The 22,179-nt window shown below is 36.5% G+C and overlaps 1 protein-coding gene across 1 annotated transcript in view; it reads right to left on the reverse strand.

Annotated features, from left to right (window-relative positions):
* The window catches only part of Itfg1 (integrin alpha FG-GAP repeat containing 1), a 225,653-nt gene that overhangs the window by 59,737 nt on the left and 143,737 nt on the right, over positions 1 to 22,179 (reverse strand). Inside the window, exon 12 of the mRNA XM_063249304.1 lies at positions 21,715 to 21,823. Within this exon, the coding sequence (XP_063105374.1) occupies positions 21,715 to 21,823 (109 nt within the window). The remainder of the gene's footprint in view (positions 1 to 21,714; positions 21,824 to 22,179) is intronic.

Here is a 22,179-nt window from a genome sequence, read left to right on the forward strand (position 1 = left end):
CCTATACTCTGATACTTAATACTATCATACAGAGCGGAACAGTCTAATCAGTCAAAACAAGATAGTGGGAGTATTACAGGACTTCAGATAGAGTTAATAGGAAATCAAGAAGGTTACTATAATATATTCTGCTAGTTTTATTGATTTTTTCCCCTTATTTTAAAAAAGAAAAAAAAATTTAAGTAATTTTTTAATGAATAAGGGAGAAGTTGAGATAAAAGAAGGCTTAACAACATAACAATACAGGTCAAAGCATGACAGTTTCAGCAACCTACTGCTTCATCACCAAATAACCCGACTTAGTAGTTACCATAGTGTCTTTTTCTTTGAAATATTTGAATATGACTTCGTATGCTATAGCATCAAACATATCAAGACAGTATAACACCATTAAAGTGGATGAAAGCATTGTAGAGTATTTAGAACCAGCTAACAGAAAAATGAACAATGGTTTCTATATTGTCTCTTTGCCTATAACAATTTTTGTTTATACTACCACATATGATAAAATCCAGCAAGATACAACATGATAAAACCAATGGAGACAGAAGAGCGATAGTTTGGTGGGGCTTTAAAACAAGATGGTAGGGGGCTGGGGGTTTAGCTTAGCGGCATAAGCGACTGCCTTGCAAGCAGGCAGTCGTGAGTTCGATCCCTGGTACCGATAAAAAGGAAAAAGACAAAACAAAACAAAACAAGATGGTATTAAATCAGCACTAGCTATGCCTTATTTTCTTCAAAATAGCTGTTCATTGCATCACAGGCCATAATATCAAACAGCCCAGAATAAAGCCATTCCAATTAATGAGTGAAAATTTTATAAGGCTTCAAAGCCACATAATGGGGAATCATGGTTACCAAATACTTTTATATACTTGAATCATTTCCTACACTAGGGAAACTATTCGGTGTTCACAGATATGAGTCTGATTTATTTCACTTATGAGTATGGTTTTTTTTTTTTTTTTTTGTCTTTATCGGTACCAGGGATCGAACTTACGACTGCCTGCTTGCCAGGCAGGTGCTTATGCCACTGAGCTAAATCCTTAGCCCCATGAGTATGGTTTCAAGCTGAGCCCATTTATTGATAAATATCTCAATGTGATCCTTCTTTATAGCTGAGTAGTACTCCATTGTATAGAAATACCATAACTTTTTAAAACCATTCCTCAGTTGATGGATACTTGGGTTGTTTCCAAGATCTGGTGATTACAAATTGAGTTGCTATAAACATGGGGGCGCATATATCACTGTGGTATGATGCTTTCAGTTCTTCTGGGAATATGCCTAGAAGTGGAATAGCTGGAACAAATGGGACTTCCAATTCCAGTTTTTTGAGAAATCTCCAGACTGACCTCCACAAAGGGTGTACCAGTCTACACTCCCACCAACAGTGTAGGAGAGTTCCTTTTTCCCTACAGTTTCTCCAGCCCTTGTTGTTGGTTTTCTTGATGCTAGCCATTCTTTCAGGAGTGAGATGGAATCTCAGTGTGGTTTTAATTTGCATTTCCCTAATGACCAATGATGATGAACATTTTTTTATGTATTATTTGCCATTTGTATTTCTTCATCTGAGAAGTGTGTATTCATCTCAGATGCCAATTTTTGGATTGGGTCTTTGAATTTTGGGAGTCTTTTGAGTTTTTTTTTTTAATTCTTTATATGTTTTAGACAAAAGTCCCTTGTCTGAGGGGGAGTTCAATAAGATATTTTCCCAGTTTGTGGGTTTTCTTTTCACTATGCTGGAGAACTTTTTTGACTTGCAGAAACTTTTTAATAAGAGATGGTCCCAGTTATTGATTCTGGGAAGTATTTCCCGTGCAGTTTGAGTCCTGTTCATGAATTCTCTACCTACCCCTATGTCTTCAAGGTTTCTACCCAATTTGTCTTCTAATAGATTTAGTGTTTCTGTTTTAATATTTAGATCTTTGATCCATTTAGATTTTAATTTAGTACATGGTGATAGGCTTGGGTAGGCAAATGGAGAGACAGTTTTTCCAACACCATTTATTAAAGTGACCGCCATTTTTCCAGTGAACCTGCTTGGCTCCTTTATCAAAGATAAGGTGGTTGAGTGTGTTTGTAGTTGTGGTTGTGTTTTCTAATCTATTCCATTGATCTTCAGCTCTGTTTTGATTCCAGTACCATGTTGATTTTACTACAGTTGCTTTGTAGTATAACTTCAAGTCAGGGATTGTGATGCCTCCTGCCTTGCCTTTGCTGCTTAGAATTGCCTTTGCTATTCTAGGTCTCTTCTTGTTCCAGATGAATTTTAGGAGTGATTTCTCTAGATCTATAAGGTATGTTGATGGTATTTTTATTGGGATTGCACTGAATCTGTATAACAGTTTTGGGAGAATGGCCATTTTCACAATGTTTGTTCTTCCTATCCATGAGCATGGGATGTCTTTCCATTTTCTGAGATCATCTTCAATTTCTTTCAGTGTATTATAATTTTCCCTGTATAGGTCTTTCACTTCTTTCATAAGAGTAATTCCTAGATATTTCATTTTTTTGCTTGCTAGTGTGAAGAGTGTGGCTTCTCTTATTTCTCTGTGATTTTGTTAGTGTATGCATCCAGCTACATTACTGAATTTATTTAATATATCTAAGAGTCTTTCAATGGAGTTTAGGGGGTCTTCTATGTAGAGTATCATGTCATCTGCAAACAATGATAATATAAGTTCTTCTTTTCCTATCTTTACCCCTTTTATTTTTCTCTCTTGTCTAATTGCTCTGGCTAGTACTTCCAGTACTATATTAAATAGGAGTGGTGATAAAGGATATCCTTGTCTTGTGCCTGATTTTAAAGTAAAGGCTTTCAATTTTTGGCCATTTAGTATGATACTGGCTGTTGGTTTGTCGTAGATGGCCTTTATTATATTGAGGTAAAGACCATCTATTCCAATTTTCTGTAAAGTTCTTATCATGAATGAATGTTGGACCTTATCGAAGGCTTTTTCTGCATCTATAGAAATGATCATGTGATTCTTACTTTTGGCTTTATTGATATGGTGGATTACATTTATTGATTTATGTATGTGGAACCATCCCTGCATACCTGGGATGAATCCCACTTAGTCATGGTGTATAATCTTGATGATTTGCTGCATCCTATTTGCCAATACTTTATTGAGGATTTTTGCGTCTGTGTTCATTAGGGAGATTGGTCTGTAGTTCTCTTTTTCAGCTGGGTCTTTCTCAGGTTTTGGTACTAGAGTAATATTTGCTTCCAGGAATGACTTGGGAAGGATGGCTTCCCTTTCAATTTCACTGAAGAGCTTGAGGAGTATCGGCATTAGGTCTTCTTATTTCTTGTACAGTTCTGTAGTGAATCCATCTGGGCCTGGGCTCTTCTTTGTAGGTAAGGAATTAATTACATGTTCAATTTCATTGATAGAGATTGGGTTATTCAGCAGTTTTACATCCTCTTGATCTAGCTTTGGTACTTCATGTTTCTTTCTTTTTTTTTTTTTTTGTCTTTTTCCTTTTTATCGGTACCAGGGATCGAACTCATGACTGCCTGCTTGCAAGGCAGGCGCTTATGCCGCTGAGCTAAATCCCCAGCCCCGGTACTTCATATGTTTCTAAGAATCTGTCTATTTCTTCTGTGTTATCAAACCTTTGAGAGTAGAGGTTTTCAAAATAGGTGTTGATGATCTTCTGTATTTCTATAGAGTCTGTAGTGATTTCACCTTTTTCATTTCTTTTTGGATGAACTTGAGCTTTTTCTTCCCTTTTTTAAAATAAGGTTGGCTAGGGGCTTATTGACTTATTTATTCTTTCAAAGAACCAACTTTTTGATTCATTGATTCTTTGGATTTTTTTTTTTAGTCTCTATTGCATTTATTTCTGCTCTGATTTTTATAATTTCCTCTCTTCTTTTGGCCTTGGGCTTGACTTGCTCTTCTTTTTCTAGCTGTTTGATGTGTAGCATCAGGTTTATTTGTATTCATTCTGTTTTCCTGATGTGGGAACTCAATGCCATAAATTTTCCTCTAAGGACGGCTTTCATTGCATCCCACAGATTCGGGTAAGTTGTATCTGTTTTTTCATTTTCTTGTAGGTATTGCTTAATTTCTTTTTTACGTTCCTTGGTGACCCTCTGATTACTCGAGTGTGTTATTCAGTTTCCATGTGTTTGTGGGATTTTTGCAGTATCTTTTATTGTTAATTTTTAATTTCATTTCATTATGGTCCGATAGCATGCAAGGGATGATTTCAACTCTTTTGCATTTATTTAAATATGTTCTGTGAGTTAATATATGGCCTATTTTAGAGAATGTCCCATGTACTGCTGAGAAAAATGTGTATTCTGTTGTTGTTGGGTGGAATACTCTGTACATGTCTACTAAGTCCATTTGTTCACAGGTGCAATTCACTTCTTTTATTTCTTTGTTGATTTTCTGTCTGGTTGATCTGTCCATTGGTGTCAATGGTTTGTTAAGATCTCCTGTTAGAATTGTGTTACTGCTGATTTAGTTTTTCATTTGTGTTAGTACTTGTTTTATATAACTGGGTGGTCTGGTGTTTGGTGCATATATATTTAAGATAGTTATCTCTTCCTCTTGGAGTTTTCCCCTAACCAGTATGTAGTGACCTTCTTTATCCCTTCTGATCATTATTGACTTGAAGTTCACTTTGTCTGTAAACAGAATAGCTATCCCTGCTTTTGTTTTGGTTCCTGTTGCATGAAATATTGTATTCTATCCTTTGACTTTCAGTCTGTAAGTATCCTTTTGGGTTAGATGGGTTTCTTGTAGACAGCGTATGGTTGGATTTTGTTTCTTGATCCATTCTTCCAGTCTGTTCCTTTTTATTGGTGTATTGAGACCATTTCCACTAATAGTTAGAACTGTTATATATTGGTTTATTGTTGACATGTTATCCTGCTGTAGCATGTTTATCTTTCTGCTCTGTTTAATTGTCTGCTTTGTTCAGTGGTTCTTTCCTAAATGTATCTAGGTTGTCTTTCAGTATTCTTTGCAGGGTTGGCTTGATGATCATGAAGTTTTTCAGCTGATGTTTGTCATGGAAGTATCTTATTTCTCCATCGATTTTGAAGGACAGTTTTGCAGGGTACATCAGACTGGGTTGGAAGTCATTTTCCTTTAGGATCTGGAATATTTCACTCCATGCTCTTCTTGATTTTGTGCTGAGAAGTCTGCTGTAATTCTAATAGGTTTTCCTTTATAGGTCATCTGTCTTTTCTCTCTGACAGCTTGTAATATTCTATTCTTTTGTTCAATTTCTGGGATGGTCATTATTATATGTCTGGGTGTAGATTTATTTTGGTTATGGCTATTTGGAGTTCTATATGCTTCATTGATCTTGATATCAGTTTCCAATCTCATGTCTGGGAAATTTTCAGGTATTACTTCTCTAAATATCCTCTTGACATCCTTTATGTTGTCGCCTTCTTTTTCATTTATCCCTATCAACTTTATGTTGTTTCTCTTTGCGTCATCTTCCAGGTGTTGAATTGTTATTTCCTGATTTCTTGTTATTTTTAAAAGATCTTTTCTTCGCTGTTCACTGGCTGCAATCTTGTCTTCGAGGTCTGAGATTCTATCTTCACATTCATTGAGGCGGTTTTTACAACTTTCAATGCAGTTTTTGATTTCCTATATATCTCTTTGCATCTGTTTTATGTATTCTGTTTATTTCTTATATTGTTCATCCAGGGATTCTATCTTTTTGTTTAGTTCCTCCAACTTTTTAACTGCATGTTCTTTAGCTATGTTTAGCATCTGCTTCATTTCTTCTTTTACCTGAGAAATTATTTCTAATTTGAATTCCTTTAAGGCTTCCTAGAGTTGCTTCTTTATTTCAGTTACTATTATTTCAGGTATTTCAGTTATGTGGCATGTGTTTCCTTTTATGCACATGGCTCCTAGGCTTTCTTGGGATGGGCTGGATGTTTGAGATTGCATTTTGGTCTTTCCTTTTGTCATCTTGCTGCATTTTGGAGCTTCTAGCGTTGTTCCAGGTGTGGGAGAGAATTCTGCCAGTCTGGGATGGGGTTCCCTGCAGTGGCCCCACGCACTGGACCCGGCAGGGAATCAGGGCTTGGTCCGTAGGCCAGAAAGAGAGTTCCCTCAGGCTGGGTGGGATTCCCAGTTGCTGCTGCTCCACTTACCGTAGAGCAGGGAACTGTCCTGGTCCCCAGGCAAGGAAGAGAGTTCCCTCAGGCTAGGTGGGATTCCCAGCCACCACTGCTCCACTCACCGGTCCGGCAGGGACTGGCCTGGTAAACAGGCCAGGAAAAAAGTTCCCTTAGGCTGGGTGGGATTCCCTGCAGCCGCTGTTCCACTCACCAGTCTGGCAGGGACTGGCCTAACAGCAGTAAATTATTTTTATATTCCCTAATCAAGATGTTAAAATTGGGGCTGAGGATTTAGCTCAGCGGCATAAGCGCCTGCCTTGCAAGCAGGCAATCGTGAGTTCGATCCCTGGTACCGATAAAAAGGAAAAATACAAAAAAAAAAAATGTTAAAATAAGTCTAACAGTTCTATCATCTTGTTTCTTTCTTTTATAGTGAAAACTGAAGCCTGGGTCTACACATTAGGGTCACAAAGTACAAAGAACTGTTTTGCAAGTGCATAAAGCCACTGTCTGCAACAATCCATTAACTCATCTCGAGAACACGGCATCTTTCTGCTACGAAAGAGAGGAAATCAGTGAACAACTGGATTATTTTATTATATTTTCAGTTGAAGATAAAAATGTCTATATCCTGTTTAGTATGGTTGAGTATGTATTAAAAATTATATAATAGTCTCTTTCATTTTGCATGTTGTACACAGTAAGCTAAACATTTGATTTTATTGTAAGACTTTCTGTCAAATTTGAAGTTTCACCTTATCGCAACAGTATCAAAATAATAAATTAACAACTTTTTATACAGATAGGGTTTTTTTCTGTGAATGAATTTCGTATGATGAAGTCAAAGTAGGTGTTACTAAACATACTACAATGTCATACACATTATAAAGAGATATCCACACAACAAAAATAGAATACATGCTTCCTGAGTTTTTGTAACAACAGATTCAAGAATAAATATTACTAATGCTTAATTATCATGTTGGCTGTTAATACTGTTTAATGAGGAACACAACTCCCACTACCACCATAATAAAAGTTCATTTAGCTCTGAAATTATTATTTTGTTTACAGTATAAGTTCAATTTTTTTCTTTCTACCATGGCTGGTAAATACATGGCAGATATATGATATGTGAGCTCAATTAACTATGTGTATTTGCTATAGGTAGGAAACAAATGGTATCTCTAGCCACTTTCAATATTTACATTGTGAATTACCAAAAATATATAGAAATGAATAAAATTTTACTTTTAGCTTTGGTCTTATCACTAAAATCTGCTGTAATCCATTCTTTAGTTTTCTTGTCAGAAAAAAAAAAAGACATACCTTCTCACATCCCTATTCCTTATCCCTTTGTCTCCGAGTTAATAAAATTTTTACAGATCATATAAAGAACAGAAATTTACAGTTCATATAAAGAACATCTGGTTCTCATTCATATCCTTTTATTTTTCATTATATTACTGTGACAGACATCAGGAATATGATTTAAATCACATTATTATAAATGGTTATGTTATTTAAAAAGAAAAGAACAACTAAATTAGATGCTGCTGGGAAAATACAGTGTAAGTTCTATACACGGTGGTACCTCAGTTCATAAGTGTAAGACTTTCCATGATTCTGGTTGCAAACTGAATTGGACGGGAAGTGAACCAAATTTCCCCATAAGGTCAACACTGATCCTAACCAGTGAATTTGGTTCAGTTCTTGTCTGACTCAGTTTGGGACCAGAAGTTTGTGAACCAAGACACCACTGTGTATTTTAATAGCTCCTGTTCTGTTACTCGGGTTTTTCCCTTCACCTTAGCTTCTTGTTCTACCCAATTAGTTACACTGTGCTCAGGTCATGAGTGTTGGTAAGAGTAACTATCTGCCTTCCGAACTGGCTAAAATGGGTCTGCCTTGCTCCTTCCATGCAGGACAGGAAAGTGACCAAGTAGGGCTGTCTCTTGCTGTGTTAGCTAATACAATGTGTAGCCATCAGCAAATTGCTTCACCTCACTCTTTCATACTTTAGAACAATCTCTAAATACAGCTGGGTAAAATAATTTGTATAGGGTTATAAAGCCTTTCAGTTTCTATGATTCCAAACTACAATTTATATTCCTATCAGTTAGCCTGATTGCCCTGGCAGAGAAGGAAATAGTCTGGGTACAAACGGTCCTTTTACTCACCTCTGACAAAATTACCTAGAAGAGAAGGAGCCTGAAGACCACGTCTGAATTCATGAGGCTGGATCATGACTGCTGTGTCTTCCCTAAAGCAGAAACACAGAGCACTGCCCAGAGTGCACACTGGTTTTTGCTGTCTCTTTGTACTAATTATACTATTTAAAAAGGTATATACTATATCTTAATTTTAAAATTATCATATATAAGACACTATTATGAGATAACTACATGTAGAAACACTTGGCAAAGACATGGGACATGACGAATATTTGCTAAGACTTTTTGGTTTTGATAATAAAACTTCTATAGTTTTGGACTCAGGATTTAAACTATCATCTTTCTTTGCTACAGCTTCTTTAGTATGCCTGAAATTTCAAGAACCAGCAGAAGCTCATGGAAGGGATATGGACTAAGTGGGAATGAGTACAGCTTTTAAAAAAAACACTTTGTTAGACTTTGTTTTCTTACTAGGTTGTCTTTTACTTCTGTAATCATAAAATAAAAAGGTAAATACTAAACCAAAACTTTACCAATACCATCAACAACTAATGCATTAATGCTCTGCAGCAAAATACAAAAATAAAATAGACTCTCATGGCAATTTCTACAAATGTTACTCTCAAATTACAACTTTAAGATTTATAATGTCAAGCTTATGAGGAAGTAAAATGTACTAGCAGTCTATTAAATGAGTGCAAGAATGTAATTTCTTTAGTTGTAACAGAATAGACATTTTATCATTTGTATTTCATTAAGGCAGGGAGGGGGGATAGCCCAAGGCTGAAATCTGGCTAATAATTATAGCCAAAGCCCACTTTCTAAAAATGGATATAAAAGTATACAGTACAGCTAGCTACAAATGAAGTGAAAATCACTTTTCTTAAGCAACTCTAATACCAGGTGGAAAGGTATAATAAAATACATGAAGCGCTCATGGTGAGAAAAATTTAATAGGACAGATACCTGTGTATAATTTGAGCCTTCTGCTATTTGTGTTCTTCACTACCATGACCTTCTTCAGGGCAAGAACTATGTTTCATTTTGAAGTATCTGTCGTTCAAGTGTCACTGTATGTTTTCTAATTTAGGTGTTTTTTTGGCTTATTTATAGTTAATTCTAAGAAGTTTAATGATTTTAATTATCAACTTTTAGAATTATATATTATTTATAATCTATTGCAAAACTACATAGACTATTACATCTTCTAATACTCCCAAATACTTAATGAGTTATGTGACCTACTGGTTATCAATAGATTTCATTAGTTTAAAATACAGCTAACGGCAGATACGGGTATGAGTTTCCTGTAAAGTGTCTATGTTTGGAATCTTACAATTGTTAAAGCACATTATTTATAATAGCCCACATATATTTGTAACTATTAAAGTAAAAAAAAATTGATTTCTAGCTTTATAATTCCACTTTATCAGCTACTTCACACAAATGCCAAAACCAACTCTGAAATAGAGCGATAATCATGTATAAATACTGTATCACTAATCCATGAGTAAGTCGGGAGATGAGCTGAATATGTATGTTTACTTAAGTTTTTCTTTCTTAATTCCCTAAATAATGCAATGATTAAAAATATAAGTAACTGGTTATTTTCAAAAAATTTTAAGTGATAGAAAAGTGAATAAAAATGAGAGGGCTGGGGATTTAGCTCAGTGGCATAAGCGCCTGTCTGGTATAAGTACGAGGTCGTGAGTTTGATCTGTGAACCAAAAAAAAAAAAAAAATAAAAAAGAAGAGAGAGAGAAGAGAGCTCACTGGTGCTGACCAAGTCAGAGCCTGAGCATCTCTGAGCTGTGGCAGCACAGAACAAGGCTGGTGGGGCTGGAGAGATGAGGAGGCTGAAGGTCTCCAGGTCACCTGGGCCAGAGGCTCATGGTGGGAAGAGCTACACCAGTCACATGCTAGTTTTTACTGAGTGGGGGATTCATTGGCACTTCTATATAGGGATCTAAATAACTTTAGAGTGTTGTTAAGAAAATAAAAATGATCTGCAAACTCCTGGATCATAAGGGTGAAGCAGTGTTGCTGGAACTTCGTTTTTCTCCTTGTCACTGAAAGAAGGCAGAACTCTGCTAAAACTTTTATTAGATTCTGAGGTTGCCACCGCTTCCCACTAAGTCAAAGCTCTTCCAGCCCAGCTGGCTGCTCTCAGGAGGGAGCTGGGGCTCTGCTTGGACATTTCACTTGACAGCTTCTAAGCTAATATCTTGCTCAGGTAGGAGGTCCCTCATGAGCAAAGGGAGTGTGGTGGTCCTCTGCCAGGCAGAACTGTGTGGTGAAGCAACTGTACAACCTATCATCAGTGGCTGTTTTCATAACTATAGCAAGGAAAAATCCTTAGACATGTGAAGATAAACTACAGGTTAAAAGTGAACTATCATGTAACTGGCTCCCACCTAAACAGAAGATGTGGGGAAAGGAGTTTTCTTGACTATCCCACTGTATGCAAGAACACAGCAATGTCTGTGAAATTCTATACTTGCAACAGTGTAGCATTAATAGGCAAGGGCAAGAGAAGACACTGGAAAGATAGCAATACATTCTCAGAAAACAGAAAGAAGGAGGGGAAAGATGTGGTATATAAGAAAAACGACAGCCATAAGGTTGGCAAAGTTTTTAAGTTTAAATAATTATTGATGATATAATTGTGAATTACTAAAAAACGATTTGTAAAACAAAAGGCATAAAAGGTAAAATTAAACAATGAGAAATTTCTATATTATTTCAACAAAATCTGGAGACAGGAGAGTAAAAGATTTCCAAAGCAAAGGTCTTATTTTGTTTAATAAGAGCTCGGAAAAATATAGGTTCACATGTTTCTTAAAAAGGAATTAAAGCTGGACACGGTGGCTCACACCTGTAATCCCATCTCTTGGTTGGCTGAGATAGAAGGAACATTGCAAGTTTGAGATCAGGCTGGGCTACATAGTGGGTTCAAGGCCAGCATGTACTGCATAGTGAAACTGCCTCAGACAATAAAAACAAAACTGAGTTAAATTGTAGCAGACGAGAATTAGGATCTAAAATTTTGAAATATAACTGATAGGAATAAAAACTACACAGAAGAACTTATCTTATTTATGGGAACCAGGGATCCTGCCAGTTCTTTACTACCTGAGGTTCGCTGTCTTTGTCTACATGCTGTGGCTGCTATGTGACCCTGCAGAGGGACAGCGCAGGACAGCATGACCCTTCCTTAGCCACATGGGAAAGCTTACATACCTAAATTTCCTTAACCGAAAAACAATGACAGTTGGTACAGACTGGTTTGAGCATTAGAGTGACAGAGTAATTTTAGAGCAAAATCAACTCTGGACATTATACATGGTTTTGAAAGGATAATTACGTAGTAATCATTGACAAAAGGCAAACAAGTAACAATCAAAGGAAAGAGAAGGGCATATCAAAATGACTAGAAGGTTATTTTTCTTCCAAATGATTGCCTTAAATTGGTATCTCATTTCCTGTGACCTTTCTGTAAAGTAGTTATTAATATTTATGTTAATACTCTTATTGCAAAATTGTCCTGTTTTCTAAAAGTAAAACCTCCTACACTGAACTGGCTATTTCTAGGTCTGAGCTTACAGATATTTGGAGGGGGAACCTTTCCACAGGATAACATTACTCAGGAATGCAACCCACGGTTACATATTTTGATTAGGCTAGGAAGTCATAGGCCAGAGATCTCTTGAGGTTTTGTCTTTTTTAAACTGAATGTATGTATGTATTCTTTTATTCACTCTTTCATTCTGATGTTTCCCTATGATCTAGGCTAGCCTTGAATTTGTAATCTTTCTGCCTCACCCTTGCAAAATGCTGAGATTATAGCCATGTACCACCTGCTTGGCTTTTTTAAAATTTTTATTAAAAAGGAAAAAGAGAAAAAACAAAACAAAACAGTGTAAGGGTACAAGTAATACAGAACTACAAAAAAAAAAAAAAAACAGTAAGAAATCACCAGTTAATAGATTACATATTATCATCTTAGAGATAGTTGCTCAAATCACAGTATCAAAGCATACAAAGTGGACATTCAAACAGTGAGACTGTAAACAGTTGTATTCAATGATCCAACCAAAAACATTAATATGGTCAGCTATTTAACACCCCTAAACACTCTTGCTGTTGTATTCTTTAGAGCTCTTTTTTTTCCCTCTCTTTTTTACAACAAAATTTATACATTTTGGGTTTTATTACTCCTTAGTTCTTATTACTTTTTTTGGGGGGGGGAGAGAATAAAGTCAAATATGGCAAAACAAAGCTGTCAGTCAAAACCAAGGATAGACATAGCACATGATGTAAAACAAGAGTACAAGGTTATCAACAATGTCTCGTTTCCTTAAAAAGAAATATCTATCTCATTAGATATTATAAAGTTGAACAAAACAGTAGAGAACAAAACTAATAAAACTTACTGCTTGGCTTTTTAAAAGTGCTTTTTATCATGATTTCTCTTCGTTTCTTTCTTCCTTCCTCTTTTTTTTTTTTTTTTGTGTATGGCGCTGGGGATCAAAACCCAGGGTATTTCACATACTAGGTAAGCATTCCAGCTGAGTCATATCCTCAGTGTTTAAGATTTTCAAACACAATTTCAAATTTATTAAAAAATACACACACACATACACACACACAAACTTATACACTATACAACTCCAACAATGTCAAGAACATGGTCAATCTTGTTTCATCTACCCTACCTCCCTTCTTTGGATAATTTTCAAGAAAAACTTAAAACGTATCACTTCATTTCCAAGTCATTATTTGTCTTATTACATAATTCTTTAAAGAAGTTCACTTTCTCCTGACAAGATCATGATGTGTATATAGGTATACTATTACTACAGTTATAATTTAGGAACTACTTTAAGGACAAAATTATAGTAATTTTATTAGGTGTAATTTAGGGTTTTATTCATCAGATACTACTCAAGGGCCTAGCAGTGTACACCAAATAGTATCACTGGATAGAAGGAACTAAATATGCACACTGTGACTTGGGATAAAACGCCTCTACCTACTAAGTCATTTCATAACAGAAGTCTGTGCTACCTTATAGCTTGGTGAGCATTTAAGACTTCCCTATAATGCATTTGGGCTGAGATGCAGCAGCAGGCTGGACTTGGCAAGATGCCTTCCGAAACCTTTCCCATCTCAACGATTCCGTGACCAACCGTGTTTCGTAGTTTTTAAAAATATTCAAGAGTAAATATCAAAGGACTCATGATCTTAAACTTCATGTATGCATTTCCTGCACAATTTCCAAATGTTCAGTATTGTATAAAAAAGACAGATCTTTTTTCTCCTTTGCAATGATAGCTGCCTCTTCTCTTTAGTACAGTATGACTGCAGTGGGGTTAGGAAAACCCTGTGCCATGATTTATTTCTATTCCGTATGGCTGAGAACCTGTCCCAAGAAGCAGCCCATGAACTCACGCAGGAAGATAAATGGCCGCATGCCCTCACAGAAGTTTGCAGATTTATAATACGCACAGAAAATTCAGACATTCATTTTTTAGAGCACATAACAGAATTTTCAATGAGTTATCTTAAGTCTTGAACAAAAGAACTTGCTGAATAGAGGGAGAACTTGATTTGTCCTAATAATGTCACATAATCTCTCCTTTCACTTGAAATTTTCTTTACCCTTCCATTTGTTCTAGAAGGCATTAATATTCAGTCCATCTAGGTATACACATGTGCATATCTCATATAAACTACATAACAAGTTTGAGTTTTTTGAAGCTCTGAATCTGAGCAATTAGTTTCTTTAAAGTATACTGGCAAAACTGAAGTGAAGGACACAAACCCTATAGCTATCTCAAGTAGACACAGTACTTTGAAATGCTTTACTAATTTGAATTTAATGTACATTTTTGAGGCAAGTAACATTTACTATAGGTTTGAACAAAGGGTCATCTATTAGCATTCTATTAAGATACTGATAGAAAGCTCTCTCATACTTACTTTATTATTCTTCCTGTACATTTTGGGTATAAGCCTTAAAATTCACTTTGAGTTTCTAGTTATCACAGAATCTGAAAAGCTGGATAGGTTTGACAAGTTAAACCAGGAAAGGATAACTTGTCCAGCAGGATATTTCCATCTTCTAAAGACATGGACTACTAACTATCTGTGTTTTCAATGTCAGAAGATAGGTTAAGGTAGACATCTGTCCTGGAATGGGCATTTCATGTTGAGAGTAATGATTCATGGAGACAGAAGATGAGTTCAGGCCCTTGAGAGCTGCCTGTGTACTAGAGAAGGGAGTATTTTTGAATCAAGACAGGCATATCTCAGAAGGCAGCGTTTATCTGACATAAATTTTCTGAAGACCTCATACGGGCCAGTGCCTCTGTTTAGCACTAGAAAATCAAAGACCAGACAGTTACTATCATTAAGTAGGAGAGAGAGATGCTAATGTAAATGGCCCAATAACCTTTATTCCATTAAATTACTTAATTAATTTTTATAACACTTATTTTAGAGTGCTGCTCCACATCCCGGGGTGGAGTAAGAGAGGACAGGAGCTTCTCCACTGTATTAAAATGAACAGAACTAATGGTCTTTTGCTCTTTACAGAAGATGATGATTCTGGTGAACAGAAGTTAAAGGACAGAGTTTTTGAGATACTTTTGTCCTAGTGGTATGATTTCCTTTGACTCTTTCTTTGAGAACCAAAGTCTGCAAGTCAAATGGCTGTATTAGATTTAGTAATTTATCCCTGAAGGCTCAAACCTCAAACTCCTACCCCACAGCACTTTGTGTCAATGAAATGAACCATGTTATTCTAATCATATATAATAGAAGTATGGTTGTAAAAGATCTGTCTACTTCCTACTATCTTTTATTTTACTCCTTAATTTATTCATACTTTAACAGATCTTTTGAAACTGGGAAGATCAAGAGATGGAGGGAGGGGAAAAGGAAGACCTTAAGGGGATGTAGAAAGAATTAAGTTGTGGCATGTATGTGTTCTAAATACCCATACTAAGCATATTAATTGGCAGAAGTTTTTTTTTTTGTCTTTTTTCCTTTTTATCGGTACCGGAGATCGAACTCAGGACTGCCTGCCTTCAAGGCAGGCACATATGACGCTGAGCTAAACCCCCAGACAATTGGCAAAAGTTTTAAAGAGCCTTTGCTCTCTCTCTGTCTCTTTTTTAAGACAAGTAAGGTCTGGTCTGTGTACCAGCACCATGTGTGGGCTCCTGCAGGACTGGGAAGTCAGACCCCAGCCCCTTCCAGTTTGAGGCCTAGCAAACAGGAAGTACCACACCCACATAAAACCCTGTAAGCAACCGGCTTATCTGGAGAAACACAGGCTGTGATGATAGCTATGGAGGTGAAATACAACTGGATGCCTGTGTTGCTTTGGTGTTTCATTAACATTGCCGGTCTAGGGCCAGTGTGATCACAGGTTCAGAGAATAGTGGTATGCAGTGTGGCATCTCAGGGGGTCTCCTTCTGAGGATCTCAGCCATAACAATCAACAGATTCCCTACTGCCTTGTTTTGGAAGTCCTATACAGTTTCCATTGTTTTGTTGGGTTAAGTTTTATTCTCTGTTGTTTTGTTTGATTATGTTAAATTCGATGGCAAGAGCAGCTATTTCAAAGACAGTAAGATATATTATGGTAGCAACCTTGGATTTATGATAGGCTTATTTTGAAATCCTTTACTGCATTGTTTTGTTTTTACTGTTTGCATTCTGTTGTTTGATTTTTACTATATATATCTGAAGTTATCTGCAGCTATTTTAAAGACAGCAAAAGGTATTATGATAACTATTGTTGATTTCATAATGTTTTGAAGTTCTGTATCTTTTATACTGGTTTGTTCTGATAGATTGTACCCTCTTTATAAAAAAAAAGGAAGGAAGGTCTCATTTGAACTCTTTGTAGTCCAGGCTGGCCTTGAACTTGCCTCCACTGTGCTGTCTCAGCCTCTTGAGTGCTGAGAGTACAGGCATGAGCCATTATGCCCAATTATTCTCTACTCTTGAGTTTATAGTTAAAGAAAAACTACTGAGAAAAAAATATATTTGTAACATATATATATATTAACAGCATCTGAAATAAGCAGTATACAGTATTTTAATTTTTTTTTGTTCTAAAATAACCAAAAACTATTCTTTTGAAAATGGCAAAGATGCTCAAATACGTAATAAAAAGTTTTAGAAGTGGTCAGACTCACATATCAGTATTTTGCAGTGGCAGCAACAATGAAGATGCATCCTAAGACAATTTGCTATTTAGAAGGGAGTTTACATAGTTTACCATTTTCATTTCTCAAATTTCAACACTCATTCATTGTTCTGTTGCTTTTATTAGTTTTTTATACTCATTTCAAAATTACAATAAATATTCCTACAAGGTACATGTCAATTTATTAATAAACAAACTGATGGATGATAATAAAGGCTACAAGAACAAGTCCTCTTCTAAAACTAACTTAGAATAAAATTCTCAGAAAACCAAGAATAGTGTGAACTACTTTAATGATCGAGGGCATCTATTACAAAAACACTAAGGACTTCCGGGAGAACAAGGCAGACAGATAACAGCAGCCACGGAGGCTCTCTGAGATTGCCGGCTTAGAATCCAGGAATGATGTGGTATGAGGAGTCCTAAGCAAGGGATCGAAATATACCCTGCTGACCCAAGAATGAACTAAGTTGACAGAAACCAACTGGAAATGCAATCCCGATGCTATAACAGGAACAGATAAAACCTCAGTAAGGCAGGTGGAATCTGTGCCTCTGGAAGCGCCGATTTCAATTTCCTGCTGCTGCTGCTGTATCCCAATCAGCACAGCAGGAAGAGAGCAGATGAAAGCTCTGAGACCGGGAATCAGCGAACCGAAGGAGTTGAGAGCGGGACGGGCTGGGAGCCCTTCATCGACCAACGGTGAGTGAAAGGAACAGGGACCCTTTCACAGACTATGAGGCTCCAAAAGTGGACATTCTGGGACCAGGCAGACTACCCAGAACAGGACGCTGCAGTAACTTTAGTCACATATACCCCTCTCAAGCGGGACTGGTAGGGAGCGCGTGGCCTGGTGAGGCCACAAACTAAGATGCAGTAGGCTAGCCCAAACCAAGGTCCCAGTGCTTGGCAGTGCACCCTAGCAGTGAAACTTTGAGTAGGTTGACCTGGAGTGGCGGGCCCAGCAGAGACTACCCAGCTCTGTGTACACTGCAGTGGGTGGAAACATGTAGCTGGTGGATCCAAACAAACTGTAACCGACAAAAACAAAAAACAAAAAACAAAAAAAAACCCCCCAAAAACAAAACTGGGCCTCCTATATATGCTTGTATGGAAGGAACAAAAAGTATGGGAAGAGGGAGCAAAAAGAAAGGGTCCTCGGTCCCCAATCCTGAGAACACTGATCCAGGAAAGGTAAATACAAAGGAGAATGAGGACAGAAAACATGCAATATCAGACATGGCACCAACAGACATAAAGCAATATCTCTGGAGCCTCATAGACGAGTTCAAAAGTGAAGTATTTAATGAAATAAAGCAAGAAATAAGTAGAATAGTTAGAGAAATGCTAAGCACCGCCCAAGAAAAAACAGATGGTGGAATGGAAGAACAGAAAGAAAGGGGAGAATTGTTTGATGGAGAAAATAGAGAAAACACAGAATACGTGAAGCAGGTTCAAAGAGATTACCAGGAAACTAAAAACTCCATTGAAAGCTGGCATAACAGCTTGAAAGAAACTAAGGATAGATTATCTGAACTAGAGGACAGGTTTGCAATGTGGGAGCATGAAATGAAAAACTTCTTAAAAATAAAAAGAAAACAAACAGTAATAATACAAAGGCTTGAAGATGATAAGAGGAACTAAAACTTAAGAATTAACATAAAAGAAGTAATAGAGACACAAACAAATGAACTGCAAAAGCTATTCACAGAAATAATCCAAGAGAATTTCCCTAATTTAGCAAAAGGTAAAGCAGATGTATGAGACATACAGGACCCCAGCCACCTACAACCCAAACAGAACAACACCCAGGCATATAACAATCAAAATTCCAGAAATACAATATAAAAACAGAATATTAAAAGCCATCAGAGACAAGAAACAGATCACTTACAAGGGAACACCCATCAGAATTACAGCAGACTTCTCGGCACAAACCATCAAATCACGAAGAGCGTGGAGGGAAATAATTCAAGCTTTGAAAGATAATAATCTCCAGCCAAGATTGATATATCCTGCACAACTGTACCTAGAAATTGATGGAAAAACAAGGTGCTTCTAGGATAAAGAGGAACTAGGGGAATTTGCAACCACCAATTCAACTCTACAAAGAATACTGCAGGGTATTCTAAAAATGAAAAATACCAAGATTCCAGAAACAGTGGCAGAGAGGCCACAATGAATGGAGAAAAAGCAAAATAAAGAAGACAAACTGACAACTAATGACAGAAAAAAAATTCAACAGAAATGAGGCTGAGAAGGTTGGATGGTAGGAAGAGCTAGTTTGGAGAAAACAAGACATTATAATAGCTAATGCTGATTTAATATCATCTTATTTCAGGTCCGATCAAGCTTTTGTTCTTCTGTCTCCATCAATCTTAACATGTTGCATCTTATTGGATTTTACTGTATGTGATAATATAAACAAAAACTTTTATAGACAAGGAGATTATACAGAAACCATTGTTCATTTTATGTTAGTTGATTCTAAATACGCTGTCATACTGTCATTGTCTTGAACGGTTTTACATTGTCTAGATATGTTTGATGCTACAGTACACGAAGTTATACTCAAAGATTTCAAGGAAAGAGAAACTATGGTAACTACTTTTATGTTGGGATTATCTTGTGGTTAAAGACTATTTTGCTTAAATGGTTATGTTTTAACCTGCGCTGTTTTGTTGTTATGCCCTCTTTTATCTCAATCTCCTTTTTTTATTATTTACTTTTTCATTTTTATCCTTTTAATTAAGGGAAAAATAAATGAAAAATAGCAGGATATATTATAGTAACCTACTTTGATTTCCTATTAACTTGATTTGAAACCCTGTATTGCTCTCATCATCTTGTTTTGACTGATTTTCCTCTATTCTGTTTTGCTTGAAAGTACCAAGTTTGAAAGTATAGGCAACAACTGTGAAGACAGTAAGATTCATTATGAAGCCCATTCTGGTTGACTATTATTTTCTTTTGAACTCTTGTAATGTCTCCAATGTTTTAGTTTTATTGTTTATTGTTTTGTTCAATTTTATTATAACTGATGATATAGGCAATTCTTTTTAAGATAGCAAGAGGCAGTGTGGTAACCATTGTTGATCACCTTGTATTTTGTTTTTACAGTATGTATTATGTCCATCCTTTTGATTTGACTGACTCTGTCCTGTTATGTCACATTTGTTTTTACTCTCTTCAAAAAAAGTAATAAGAACTGTGGGAGTAATAAAACCCAAAATGTGTAACTGTCATTGTACAAAAGAGAGGAAAAGAAAGTGCTCTAAAGGACATAACTGCATTTATATTTAAGTATATAAGATAAGTAACCATATTACTGAGTTTTATTGGATCATTGAACATAACTGTTTGCAGTCTCACTATTTGAATGTCCACTCTATATGCTTTAATTTTGTAACTTGAACAACTATTTCTAAGATTACAATACGTAATCTATTAACTAGTAATGTCCTACTGTTTATTTTTTCTGAAATTCTGTATAACTTGTACCCTTTTTTTTTCGTTTTTCTCCTTAAATAAAATTAAAAAAAAAACACTATGTCTAATACACTTAGCATGAAATACTTCCTCTTAAATGTAGTTGTTGCACTTCACGATTGGAGAGGATATCTAGATTTACCAGTCTCTCTAGCCTGTACACACAAAGATGATATAGAAGGCAGGCATTATAGAGAATACTGTTCCCTCCTTGCATAGCTGTCTATGCAGAAAAAATTTAAAGTATCAATAAAAAAATAATCGAGTGGAGAGTAAGGTTGCCTTTTTTGGGTGGTACTAAGAACTGAACACTAAGCTACATACTAAGGCTCTTTTAAAAATTCTGAAATAGAGTCTTATTAAGCCACTAAACTGTGCATGCTGGGCTTGAATTTGCAATCCTCCTGTCTCAGCCTTCTGCAGTGCTGGGATTTACAGCTCATGTTTATGATGAACACAGTATGGCTTTGACTTGGGTACAGTAAAAAAAAAAATGACATACTGAGAAAAATCATAACAAATTCTAACTGTTAGAAAGGTTATCTGCAGACAAAGAAGAAAGTAAAAAGCACCCTGAAGTACTGTGCTAGACCAGAAATGAAAGTATTTAAAAAAAAAAAAAAAAAAAATATATATATATATATATATGTATATATATGTTTGTGTGTGTGTGTGTGTGTGAAAACAGTTACAAAGGTGCATTCTGTCTGTCTGAGAGGTCATACTTGCAATTTTCCACTTCTGCTCCCCTTGAAGAACCTGGGAAGCACTGGGAATTTAGCTTGGCGGGATAGTGTTTGCCTTGCAAGCAAGCAGCCTTGAGTTCGATGCCCAGTACAGAGTAAAAGAAATTTTTTTTTGGAAACAAAGAACCTGGGAAGTGACAACTCACTAGCATGAGCGCACTGGGCACCCAGAAGTCAGCTTGTACATCCGTCCTCTATCAAAAGAATCAAGACTCCTTGCAAAAATGTCTGAGGACTGGGGCAAGGGAGGTAGAAGCTGAGTAGTAGAAAGGTATCTTACAAATGGAGGTAGAATGCAGGAACACGTAAACACTATTTCACAACTGAAGTTTGATTTAGGCAAGAGATATTAATGGACTCTAAGGGGAGCAGGTTGAGCACTGATGAAAAATGAGTATTTAAGTATATAGAATATTTTCTTAAAATACCAAGAATTAAAAAGAGTAAACAGTGAGTTGAGGATAGAATAGCCGGCAGTCAGCAACGTGAGCAGGGGAGCAGCGTCTGCCTCGCCGCGGCGGAGTCGGCAGCTCACCAGCCTGCATACCCTGACACGACGAGCTCACAAGTCTTTGCAGTGGATTTTTTTGCAAAGATTCATTATCTGAGTACTGGGAAAACAGGGTTATGTCACAGAAGGCAAGGGTTATATTCTTTAAAACTGTTAAGTACTGTACATAAAAAATAGAAAAAAACTGAGAAACTGTTTTAGATTGAAAAAGCCTGAAAATATGTGAGAGAGGCAACAGGATTCTGGGCAGAGTCTCAGACTAGAAAGAAAAGTACTCACTTTGAGACAGCTGGTAAAATGTGAGTGGGTCCTGTGTGTAGGTAACACTGTGCTGTACCAAAGCTGATTTCCTAATTTGGAGAGTTGTAGACAGACGACACAGGGGTGTGTCCTTGCCTCCTGGAATATTGTTGTACGGTGTGGGAGAGAGACAAACAGGATGAAATTTTAATATTTAAATTACTTACCAATGACTTTAACAAAATAGGCGTCTGCTTCAAAGTTATTTTTTAGTGTATGGATGGCAAAATCATTTTTTGTATATCCTTTACTCAGTACTATAATGTCCAGGATTCCCTGAAAAAAAAAAAAATAAGAATGGTAAGAACAAACTACTAGATAAAAAAAGAAAAGACTGCTAAAATGTGTTGCATGAGCCAGCTAGACTGGTGCTCTGCAGAGCCCCCTGTGGCATTGCTGGGAGCTCAGGGAAGCAAGGCCTCCTACCCTGAGGGGAGGGAGGACTCTGTTTCCCAGCTGCCACCAGGCCACTCATCCCTCTTTCATGTCACTTCTTCCCTCACTTGCTCCCACCACAAATGTGCTGTAATACCGAGATGAACCAAACGCCAGTGCGACCAGAGGCCCGAAACTGCTGAAATCAATGCCAAAATCAACCTTTTTTGCTTTTAAGTTGATAATCTCAAGTATTC

Source organism: Cavia porcellus, unplaced genomic scaffold (genome assembly GCF_034190915.1).
Source record: "Cavia porcellus strain 051 isolate PalLab524CR breed Dunkin Hartley unplaced genomic scaffold, mCavPor4.1 scaffold_5, whole genome shotgun sequence".
NCBI lineage: Eukaryota > Metazoa > Chordata > Mammalia > Rodentia > Caviidae > Cavia > Cavia porcellus.